The sequence below is a fragment of the Alexandromys fortis genome, unplaced genomic scaffold (genome assembly GCF_014885135.2).
Source record: "Alexandromys fortis isolate MF-2015 unplaced genomic scaffold, M_Fortis_MF-2015_v1.1 scaffold_127, whole genome shotgun sequence".
NCBI lineage: Eukaryota > Metazoa > Chordata > Mammalia > Rodentia > Cricetidae > Alexandromys > Alexandromys fortis.
Window position 1 is genome coordinate 1,355,843 of NW_026068006.1, and position 12,117 is coordinate 1,367,959.

The window sequence follows — 12,117 nt, forward strand, 5'->3', positions numbered from 1 at the left end:
TAAGTCATTTCAACTATTTTTAATCTAAAAACTGACAAAAAAAAAAAAAAAGTTTTGTACTGTCTCCCGCATCCTATTAGCTCTACACACCCGACACCAGAATACTTTTAAGGTCGGAAAGATGGACCTTCTGAAACACCGACTCACGCTCAGCCTCACAGAGGCAGCTGTGAACAGGCGCTTGCTCAAGTGTTTCTGGCTTAGGGGCCTCGGCCGTAAAACAGTGCGAGTTTTCAAGTAGAAATGACAGATGCCCGCAGACGTGCCTGTGCCGTGCCTTGTTTCCCAGAAGCCTTTGTTCTGAAACCTCCATCTATTGCTTACTATTTTGATGCATTTGGGAGTAACAATCGGGCTTATGTATAAATGTTAGCACTCCTGCTGATGATAGCCAGCCAACCAAGCCATGCCCATTGCCTGGCGGCTCTGATGGCGTTCTCAGCCGCATCTTAACAAGTGGGCCTTCTTCCATGTAAATGCCAGTCTTGTGCCCATTCACACCCTGAGCCATCGGTGCTGGTAGCCAGGGACTCACACATCACCATGGGGGCATGGTTCCCTGACTGGGCTGTTTGATAGTCGCTTTTCAGATTTGGTTTAGCCGTTCTGTTCAGTCCTGCCTAGGCACTCTCAGGCCACGTGACTGAATTCCTCGTGTGAGCAGCTGCAGGAGGGTAGTGTATGAGTAGACAGCCTAGACAGCCTGAATGCCCTTTTGAAACTCTGGACTTTATTGAACTTGGTGATTCCTCTGAGTGTGTGTGTGTGGGGGGAGCCCAGAGAGAGAGAGAGGCTATGTCTTCCTTTTAATGACTTGCTAGTGCAGGGCACAGACAGACTTATACGCAAGCAGAGCCTGGAGCTGAAGTTTGTGTGGATGGAGACTGGGGAGGCTTTTACTCGCTGCTGCTCTATCTGTGTCTGTAGTGCTGACTTTGCTGTGTTGAGCTTCTTGGAGTCTCAAAACTGCGTGATTATTGTTATCACTCCATTTTACAGATAGGAAACTGAGAAAGGCTTAAAGATCCCTTTCATATTTACACAGCTAATAACTACACAGACGGGAGTTGAAACCCAGGCTGTGTGCTTCCAGTGTTCCTGGGCCAAACGTGTCCATGCCCCGGACTGCAAAGTAAAGACGTCACCATCCAGGAAGTTAGTTGACTATGTTCTCTGCCCTTGGCCAGCCTCTCCAACACAGTGCCTTCCTGTGACTCTTGTATGGCAGGCATCTTTGGAAATTGCATTAATTTTTTGTGTGGTACTGGGCATGGAACCAAGGGCCTTATGCATGCTAGGCAGCCTCCCTAGCACTAAGCCACGCTACAGCCATGGAAGTTGCATTACTATTTTAGGCTTCTACAGATAGAGTGGTAACAAGCCAGCTTACATTCCAGACCTTCCCTTGTCAGTCCCCAAACACGTTACATCATAACAGCGGAAAGGTGAGGGCTGGCGTTCAGAAATTTCTTCCCTCACTGTGCTGCATATGGACAGCTAGCTCTATGGTAGTCACCAAAATACTTTTTAAGAACGTATTCCATTTTCCTGATTTATTTTGAATGTGTGGAGTGGGAGGCACAGTATGAATGTGGAGGTCAGGGAACAACAGACGGGAGCCGGTTGTTTCTTCCCCTCTGCCGTGGGGGCTCCAGGGATTGAGCTCAGGTCGTCAGGCTCGTTGGCAGGTCTTTACCCCAGAATAATGTTTTACCTTGGCAGAACTTTGGGAAAATTTATCATAGACGATTGTATCCTTAACACAGAACCCCGGCCATTCCTTTCCTTCTGCCCTATTGTTATCGTTGTCACTTCTACTGCTGGTGTAAGAACATCACTAACCAGACGTGTTTTCTGGGAACCAGGCACTGTGCCAACAGCCTCTTGCAACTTCTCATTTAACCCCCTGCAGCACCAGAGGGTCAACACTAAACCTGTTCTAGAGACGGGAAAGCCGAGACTGGAAGGGTTCGGCTGTTAGAAACCCGAGCACAGATTCAGCCCTGGCTGACTACAAAGGCTTGGCTTGTGACCACTTAATTAGCTATTACCTAATTTTTATTTCTCGGTTAAGCGAACTGTCTTTTGACCTCCGTCTGCTCCACTGTTTGTTTTCCTTGGCTTCAAATCATGGCATCTTTTCTAGTGCATGTGCTTTTAGTCACTAATCCAGTTACTCTCTCCCCCACGCCTTCAGAATGCATCTATATAGACCCTTCTTTCTGGGTAGCCTCCATAGCATCCCTGGATATCTCGCCCCTCCAGCTTCCATCCCCCTGCCTCACCCCAAGCCCTTCAAAAAATGCTAATGATTCTGCTCCAGTACTTCTCCACAAGTGAGGCCTGGTTACCTAACTTTTCTTCTCTCTCTCTCTCTCTCTCTCTCTCTCTCTCTCTCTCTCTCTCTCTCTCTCCCTCCCTCCCTCCCTCCCCCCCCCCCCCCCCCCCCCCCCCCCTTCCTGCCTTCTTCTCTTTTTGAAGTACTGTCTCACATATCCACGGATGATTCTGAACTCCTGATCTTCTTGCGTCATCTCTCAAGTATTGGGATCACAGGCGTGAACCACTGTGCCCAGTTTATGCGGTCGGAGACATCCAACCTAGGGCTTTGTGTTTGCTAGCCTAGCACTCTACCGACAGCCGGGTTAGACCCTCTGGCTAATTCTCTTTCTGTTGGGTAACTAGCTCTCCACACTAAGGAAAAATGAGGGCTCCTGCACACACCCTTTTCACTTCCAGCCTTCTTCTCACCTTTTGTTCTGGGATCTGGCCACCCAGAACATGTATACGTGAAGCACAAAGTTCCAAAAATCCTCCTCTTCCTCACAGGAGGAGCTAGGCTTTCGGGGTAGGAGTGACTGACCATTTCACAGCCCATCACCAACCCCAGCGCTTTAGACTCTCTTGGTGATCCACAGTGACTGAGATCATTTTTAAAGGGATGCAGGAACCAGCATATCTCTGCGTTAATTTAACTTAAGGTGGCAGGTGTAGCGGTCAGGAGGTGATGTCTCTGGGGTGGGCCATCAGTCCAAAAGGCCATCGGCAGGATGTGGTCCAACCTGTGGGGTTCCTTTCTCCTCGTCTCTATGCAGATGACTCCAGTGCCGAGAAGGCATTTCATTTTCGAATGTGTTAATAGCATGAGTTTTGAAAACAGCTTTCTTTCACATTTCCTCGAGGCTTGAGTGATTTTCCAGGACCAGTCCTTCCTGCTGTTGACAAGAGAGACATCCTGTCTGCTAAGGCGATTACTGCAGATGGCCACTATTGCTCGTTATGTGTGTGGTTTGTTTTGTTTTGTTTTGTTTTATTGAGGGTCGCATGTAGCCCCGATTGGCCTCCAGCTCTCTAAGTAGCTGGAGACGACCTTGAACTCCAGGTCCTCTGGTCCATACCTCCTGAGTGCTGGGTGACAGCGAGCACCACCATGCCCAGTCTCCCATGCTGGCTTTAAACGTAGTTTAGCCCGTGGAGAACGAAGCTCATTATTCATCCTGTGGCTCTGCTCACTATTGTTACCCTTGACTGTTCTCCGTATCCTATTGGCTCCATGTCCACAATTGTAACTGTCACCGGGGACCTCTGAAGACTTGGTTTGGGTGTGTGGGATGCAGAATCCCGGCCAAGATTTAACCCCTGCAGGGACTGATGAGAAACATGAGACCTTAAAACTTTCGCTAAACACTAGTTGTAAAATGATTTAAAACTAAAGGGCAAGGTCTAAAACTTTTAAATTAACAATTTAAGAATTCCACATGCATATAGTATGCATTTGAGAGAACTGTTCAGCTGTTGCTATTTAATTACATCATGGTCTTTCTTATGTTTGCAGAAGATGATTTATTTTTGTCATCTAAAGCGTATCAAATCATTGAAAAGTTCCAGGTCTCCAGCCTGTCTATATGTGCCCACGTGCCCCACAGGACAGCTTGATAGATTTGAAGAACTAAGCTCCGATTCCAATTCAGTCATTGACAACTCTGACTTAAAAAAAAAAAAAACCAACAAACCTATATCATTATCTGAGCCCATGTTTCCTTATTGCAAAAGAAGGCAGTGGAAATCTTGTTGGCTTTCACTTTGTTGTATTTTAAATATTCAATTAATTTACTTTTTTTCTAAAAAAAAAAAGGGTAAATGTAGCCACTATGTAAAACACATAAAAGTGGTATTTTAAAAAGGAGCTATTTTACAAATTTATAGTTAGAACATTTATTTATCTATTTAAAATCCTAAGCAAATGGATTTAAGCATTACTCTGGTGTTAATGGAATATAGTCTTTATAGCCATATTATCGTCTGTTCCATTTCTAGGTTTTTTTTTTTTTTTTTTTTTTTTTTTTTCTAACTGAAGCCCTGTTAGGTAGGAAGGTGCTTACTTGCAATCTCAGCATTTGGGTGACTAAGGCAGGAGGATCCCAGTTCAAGGTCAGCCTGGGCTGTGTCTGGAGGCCTTGTCTCAAAAACAAAATGAAATCAACAAAAGCGATACTGCTTCTTGCAGGGACATCATGGGAAGTGGGAAAAGATGTTTAACAACTTCTCCCATTAATGTTTCGGATGCTTGTAAGAAAAACTGTAGCGACAAAGGTCCTCCTTCAGCGGCTGAGCATTCTTCACCTGCCCTTGTCCCTTATTTATTAAGTGACACACAAGGAGTATCCCAGGCTGACAGCCACACCAGATCAGCCACTTGATAACCAGTGACCCGTTATGTAGGAGAAGGTTTTACTCACCTTGGATCTTAGGTTCTTCATATACAACATGGAGACGGTATTAAGGTCCAGGGGAAACTCAGCGTTGCCTGGGCTGTGATCCACAGCTGGCAGCTCAGCCATACTTCTGCATCTCTGCGTATCTTCCTTCTTTGCTCTGCCGGCCACAGTCAGAAGACACAGCCAAGCACATGTTCTGCAACCTACCCTGGCATTTCATGTAGCGCAGGTACGCCCAGGGGACATCTGGGAATTGTAGAGGAATGATTTTGTTTTCATGCCTGGTAGGAGCTATGGGCACTGCGACGGTAGAGGCCGGGGATGCGGTGTATATGGCAGCCCCCCTCCAGCAAATGATCCAGTCCAGATATGCATGCTGCTAAGGTTGAGAAGCTGACTGAAGGCACATGGTGCATACGGACTCCGGTATACGGGGACCATACAGTTCCACAGCAGCACTCGCTCGGAGGCCTAGGGCTTCACAAAGATCAGCAAGTTGCCTCCTTATGAGGTGTTCCCAGAAGTCCAACAGTTCCATGGCAGCAGGACACTCTGCATTACCCAAAACTCAACTGACTCCTCAACACAAGGCAACCACAAGGTGGTCTCTGGTGACTTGACCTTTCAGGTGTCATCCTGACAAGGATACCCACTTTAAAATCAACTGTTGTGTGAATTTCAAAGCAACTTTAAAATATTATACTTGAGACAAACATTAACTGAAACTCTCAGGGTTATCCCAGGGTTCCTTGGACCACTGCTTGAAAGCCACGTGTGTGAGGTTCTCTTCTCAGGCCTGGCTCTGGCTTAGGATGAGGAGTAAATGTAATCCCCAGTGGCCAGACTTTTCCACAGAACAGCTTAGCAATCATGAGACTGGCAGACTGGAAACCGAGCTCCATTGGCGTCTTACATCGGTCCCTTTCCTTCCTCATGGGGACCAACAGCACAGGACCAAAGCATGTGTGTCCTAGTCTCTTCCCACTCTCTGTCCACTCAGTCAAATTGCCCTAGGATCCTAGACTATCAGAAAATGACACTCACTTTTCCCTTTGCCATTGATGCTCCTCAGCTCAGTCCCAGCCATTACTCATTTTTCCAAAGCCCACGCTGCACAGCTTAGTCAGTGTCTTTCTCAAAGGAAACTGAGTGTCTTGAGGAGGAAGGAAAGAGCTTTGCATCTTCAGCGGATGCTCTGGTCCTAGTGCCTCCATTCTTGAGCTCTGTGGTTGGGGGCAGTCATTTTGCTGTCCTCTAGAGTTTCCTCACCTGTGGACAGATAGTCATGGTGTGTCCTCCCGTGTGCTTGAAGACGACTTAACCTCCGTAATTACTTAAATGGTTTTTTTGTGCTCATTATTAAACAAAAGAATGGTCTTTATTTGCATCATATGCACACACATGCATATATGTGTGTACCTGTCTGTACGTGTGTGTGTGTGTGTGTGTAGGTCAGAGAACAACTAAAACTTGTGAAAGTTGGTTCTCTCCTTCCATCATGTGGGTCCCAAGGAGTGAACTCAGGTCGTCAGGCATGCCAGCAATCACCTTTACTCACTAAACCATCTCACCTGCCCAAGAATGGTCTTTAAATACATTGTGTGGAACATCTCTTTGGAGACCAAGTCTTAGACAGAATCTCCCCGTGGATGATTCATTTGTACCTCGCCAGTGCCCACCACTGAGGATCGAAGTTTTAGAATGATTGTGCCACGCCCATTTCTTTTCTGCATTCGCGCCTATCTCTCATTTGTTGCACATATGCTTAGAAGCGGATCTGATTCCTTGAAATGACAACTCACTCCGTCAAGAGCATTTACAACCAGAATGGCTCAGCTCCTAAAATGTTTGTAGCAAATAGTGAAAGAGAGACAGGCTTCCTGATCAGCGTGGCTTCCTCATGGTTTTAGGTGCGGAGCCTTGGCCAACTATTCGATCCACGAACGTCAGGGCAGGTGCTGTGAAAGCTGTATGGGCTGAGTTCCATGTGCACATGGATCTTTCTCTGTGTGTAGGAATGAATTAGACGTCCCAGTAAGTTACAGATCATTGCTTTTCTCCTGGTGATCCCCTCTCAAAGGAAAACATCTTTAAGTTTACCTATGTGGGTCTTTGAAAAGCAGCATCATTTAAAAGACGACAGTTATTCGGCCAAATTAATTATGAAATCCAGGTCATGCACCAGTCTCAGTGATTATTTCTGAGAGTCGCTAGAAAGGAGCCCAGCCTCTGCACTTCTATTTCCACATCTTCTCTTAGACCAAGTGCCTGGGAAACAAGATTCGAGCAGATCAGTGTTTTCAACATGCTTTCCTGCTGCATTGTTAGTTATGGTTATTCTTCCTCAACGTACATTGCTGGGATGTTCTTGATGCAGCCAGAATGAAAGCCAGGTTGGTAGCGCTGGGAAAGCTGATGTCACTGCAGCACAAAGCTGGTCGGTTGCTCTGCAGGTGTCTTTTCTAAGGCCCATGAAGTCCAGGTTCCACAGGCAATGCTGAATTTCTCCTTTGTCTGAAGTCTTCTGACTAATCTTCCTAGAAGGTGCTCGCAGGTTCCATGAGCATCCGCTCCATGCGGTCACCCTCTCTGAAGTTGGGACTTTCCTCAATATTTTACCTTCCCTAGGCTCATGTTTGCAAATAAAGGGAACATCATGGAGGCAATTTCTATTCACTCTGAATGGTTCCTTCTGAAAGGAGAAGAAAGCACACACGTAATCACGTAATAAACACACACTGATTACTGTGCCTTGGCTGTGTAGGATGCTCTGGGGAAGGATTTATGACAGTTCTGGGAGGAAAGTGTTGGGGAACGGACAGGCGTTAGCATGCCACCAGCAGCATCTCAGGAAGGCGTCCTGGAATGAGGTAGGGAGCCCCCATTTGAGCTTTGCTCTATAGAATGTCATTGTTGCTTTTTCTGTAGGTTTGGTAGCAGTGTCCACCAAGGGCTAGGTTGTCCATTAGTGAAGCTTCTTCAAAGGTATACCAGCACACCCATGGTCTAGGCAGGTAGCAAAGCTTTGAACTTCACCTCAGCCATCCTTGCCTTACCGTGGTGATCTGTCCAGGGGAAGCGCTTCTGACTGCTGCTCATGGGAATGTCAGAGTTCTCCGTTTCTGCTGACCAGGGTGCTATTAGAAAGCCATCAATGTCACTGCTTTAGAGCAAGCACGTTTTATCATTCATAAGTACGGATGGGGCCTGTGCCGTGGGCCAGGCTCTGTCCTGTGCTCTTGACACACATCAGCTTTAAAATCAGAGGTCAGTGTCTTCGTGATGCTCACCCTGGAGTCGAGAGAACAGATTAGTCAGGGCTTCCAGAATACTTAGCTCATGTGCTAAGACGGCCACAACAAAACACTACACTCTGGGTGTCTTAAACAACAGATATTTGTGTCTTATATTTCTGGAGGCTGGAAGCCCGACATCAAGCTGTCAGAGGGTTTGATTTCTCCTGAGGCCTCTCTGCTCAGCTTGTAAATGGTTTCTTTTCTGTGTCCTCACCTGACCTTCCCCCATGTAGAGACATCTCTGGTGGTTCTCGTCATAAGAAGAACCACTGGCTTTGGATGCTGACCTGACCTGCATGCTTCACTGAACTAACTTCAGTGTCCCCTTAAAGTCCTAAAGCAAACACACTCACACCGGGAAGGCGGAAGTTCAGCTTTCATAGGGACAGGGTGGGAGGCACAATTCTGACCCTAACAGTAGAGTATTAAATGGTAAGTGCTCATATTTGGGAGAATAAAAAGATTAGAGCACGTTAGGAAGATTGGGAGTACAGTCGGGTGATGGATGGTTGGTGGAGACCTCACTGAGAACAGGGTATTTTAACCAGGGCTTTAGAGCGTGGTTTTGTTAATAAAGCACTCCAGGTAGAGGTGCAGTATGGCGAAGGAAGTCAGGGACATAGGGACCCAGGTTCTAATCCCAGCTCTACGGAGTTGTAATTGTGAGACCCGGAGATGTTCCTCTAGCTCTCAGGCCCCGTTTGCAAGTATGCCTACCATGCCCCTCAACCTGATGATCTAAAGCAAGCATTCTTAGAAACGGGAAAAGGCCCTAGACCAGGACTGTGTTAGCTGGGAGCCGAGTTTGTTAGGTTGGAATAGGCCAGGCTCTTTCTAAGAAGAGCTTCTAAGAACACAGCTGAGGATGAAATCAAGACAAATATGTCCTGTGTGCCACAGTGATGATTGGCACTGCAAGGGTCTTTGACGGGGTGGGTGGGACAGTGTGATAGGGCACTGCCTGTTTCCTGAGGCCTTTTCTGTGTGGTGTGCACAGGGGGAAGGCCTGGCCCAGAGTGGCCCGCCCGTAGAAATCACCCATCCCATGGCAGGCTGCTTAGCTCTGTCTGACTATGCTCTCCGTGGTTTCAAAAAAAAAAAAAAGAGCAAATGGGCACTAGTGAGCGAATTTGGGGGTTGGGTCATAGCCACATAGATTTCATAGTTCTGAAATCTGTGGTGGTGAAAAGGACGCCACTCTTAGGGACGTCTGTGCGGAAGCCCTTACAACTGTCCTTGCAGCTGTTCTATAAATCCAAAACTCTTCCGAAATATTTTTTCTTAAAAAAAAATCAAAACAGAACAACAACAACAACAAAAAACCCTGAAGCCCATTTTGCATGTGGAGGTGACCTAGGCCCTGCAGGCATTGGCTTACTCATGGTGACAGTACAAAGTACATGGGCCTGCGCGTGGGTCAGTAGTGCCCATTGGTGATAAGGTGAGATTAGTAGATCTCCAGTCCTGCTTTTCTCTTCGGCAGATTCGACATTCTCACCTTTCCCACCCACCCCAGGGGATCAGTTTTAGATACTGCCGCTGACTACTGATTTTGTTTCAATATTCGACAGCAGAATAATTTCGCGAGCCATTGTTTAATGATAGAATTAGCTGGAGAATGTTCTGAGAGGCCGGGGAGGCAACAGCATATGCAGGGAAGATGTTCAAAGAAACCGAGGGAAAAAATGCTCACATGCTTTGTAAAGACAGCACTTTTGAAAACATCCCGGGTTCCATATATGCTGAAGCGTACACCCAGCTGAGACCAAGGCTCATGGGGTGGGTGCACTCTATAGAGGTGATGTGCCCAGGACCTCGCCTTTTGGTCATTTTGTGGCCCCTCCAGCTGTTAAGCACAAGGTGAATTGTGGGTAACTTAGAGGGGGAATGGGGAGATACATACATGCATACATACATATATATCCCTTTCCCTTTCTCTCTTCTTTCTTCTTCTTATTTTTTGACAGCTGCAAACCAGAAGGAGCCTATGAATCTTAACTTTAAAGTGAAGGAGGAACCCAAGGAAGAGGAGGCCCTAAGCACGCCCTTGCCCCGGTCCAGCTACGTGTTCAGCCCAGAACCGGAAGTGGCCACCCCTAACCTCTCCGAGGACCCACTGACCCCCCAGGAAAGCAAGGGGAGCGTGCCAAGGCGTGACCTGTCTGCCAAAGCTGCCTCAGAACTTCTCATGAAGCTCTCAGGTACCCAGTAGATTCTAAAATATTTCCATTCTGGTCATTTCACGGGCAAGCCAACTGGACCATTTCCTGCACGGCTTATAATTAACCCGATGGCAGTGATAGCGTGGAAACAGCGAATTTAAGGAATGATCAGTTTGCTTGGCTTCAGTTCCTGTGTTAGACTGCATGAGTTTGTTCATTTTTATCTATCTGTGCTGCACCTCTCTAGACATTGGCTTCAGTTCCTGTGTTGGACATGTTGGGTTTGTCCGTTTCTCTCCGCACTCCATCTATTTATCTAGATACAGCTTTCTCTTTCTGGATATCACTAGAAATGAACATCACCAGAATTGGAGAGGATATTGGAGATGAAATTCGCAGGATTTCTTCTACTTGATCAAAATATCTTTTCTTAAGAGAAGATGCTGTGTCTTTTATAGATTTATACTACATTCTTTAAGGACCATTACAATATTTCCCTAGGCGTGGTGAGCAGTTGAGGTGGCACTCAAAGTACTTATCAACAGGCAGTTTTAAGGATCGAGAACTCCCTGGGGGAGGGTGGATTAATTAACCCGTTCTTAACGATGAATGGACGACTCCACTGATATCTAAACGTAGTCTTGACTTGTTGGATATAAGAGAAAATGGGCTATAAATTGAAGCTAGTGAATTTTGGATTTGGGGTAGCAGTGTCTACCTCATTCTCTGCAACAGGTAAACAATTTAGTGTCTTTTTGGTAGCAGGGTATGACTTTCAGAACATGGAAGAAAAAGCGGTATTGGTAATCCTACCTTTCAAGTGGTAGCTGTTCTCAGTTTGCTGCCTCCTGAGGGTAATTTTTAGGAACTGTGTTTGAAATGCTAATATGAATCAAAAGCTGTTTTTCATTGGGAACTTGCTGTGCTTGGAGGATGAAAGCAAGAGCTGCCTTCATGGTCCTCCTCTGCAAGCTGTAATTTCATTGGCAATTCTGACAGTGTTTCTGGTTCACTAGAAGGCTGGCAAGTAAGAAATTAATAGTGACTTACTTAGAGTCAGCATGTCAGAACAGCTGAAATTCCTGCATCTGCCAGTTGGTGGGGTTAAGAATTCTTGTCTTTGATATTAATTCAAACACCCTGGACTGTGAGGGGAACATGGCTTGCTGGTGACAGAGCACGACAGAGTCACTGTGGTCTTATGGAACTCCCTTTCCCCAGGCTTCACACGTGATGCTTACACTGACGGAGCTCTGCAAAGGTAGAAGCTGGGAAGGCAAAGTGGCCATGTTAGAGCCCGTATCAGTGTGTCCCTTCTGTGCCAAATATCTCAGAGATGCGATCAGCACTCTGCCATTATTACGTCCGTCAGTCCGCAGAGGTCACCCACCTCCGTTGTTCTCCCAGAGGTAGCTCTCCCAATACAGTGGCTTAAGCTCCCACTCCGCACTCACGCCTGTGCCCTCCTCGACGGTAGTAGTGCCATTTCAGAGTGTTCTACGTAGCTGCCACGGAGAGCCGAGGAGATGGCGAAAGTGCTGAATGAGACTTCAGGGCAGACGTTTGTAAGGAAAATATTTTATCTTAATCCCTTTTTTGTTTGTTTGTTTTTGAGGTGGGGTTTCTCTGTGGCTTTCGAACTTGTTCTAGAACTCGCTCTGTTGACCTTGAACTCACAGAGATCCACCTGTCTCTGCCTCCCGAGTGTTGGGATTAACACTACCCAGCAGCATCTTAATCCTTTTAGAAGACTTCATTTGAGAGACTGAATTAGGAAACTCTTTTCTAGACAATAATGAGACCTCCCCCCCCCCCCACACACCCAAAGAGAAATGCTGCCAAGAACATCTAATGGTATTGTGGGCAATGAAGGCTCTAAGTGTATTCATTGATTTTTTTCATTGAGTGTGTGTGTGTGTGTGTGTGTGTGTGTGTGTGTGT

The 12,117-nt window shown here is 46.5% G+C and overlaps 1 protein-coding gene across 8 annotated transcripts in view; it reads left to right on the plus strand.

The window, feature by feature from the left end:
- The window catches only part of Znf827 (zinc finger protein 827), a 183,397-nt gene that overhangs the window by 54,022 nt on the left and 117,258 nt on the right, over positions 1 to 12,117 (plus strand). For 5 of the 8 annotated variants that reach the window (XM_050161498.1, XM_050161496.1, XM_050161502.1 and 2 more), the window contains exon 5: positions 9,982 to 10,215. The exons of the other annotated variants lie outside the window; for them this stretch is intronic. In XM_050161498.1, coding sequence (XP_050017455.1) covers positions 9,982 to 10,215 — 234 coding nt within the window. The remainder of the gene's footprint in view (positions 1 to 9,981; positions 10,216 to 12,117) is intronic. 8 annotated transcript variants of the gene reach the window in all.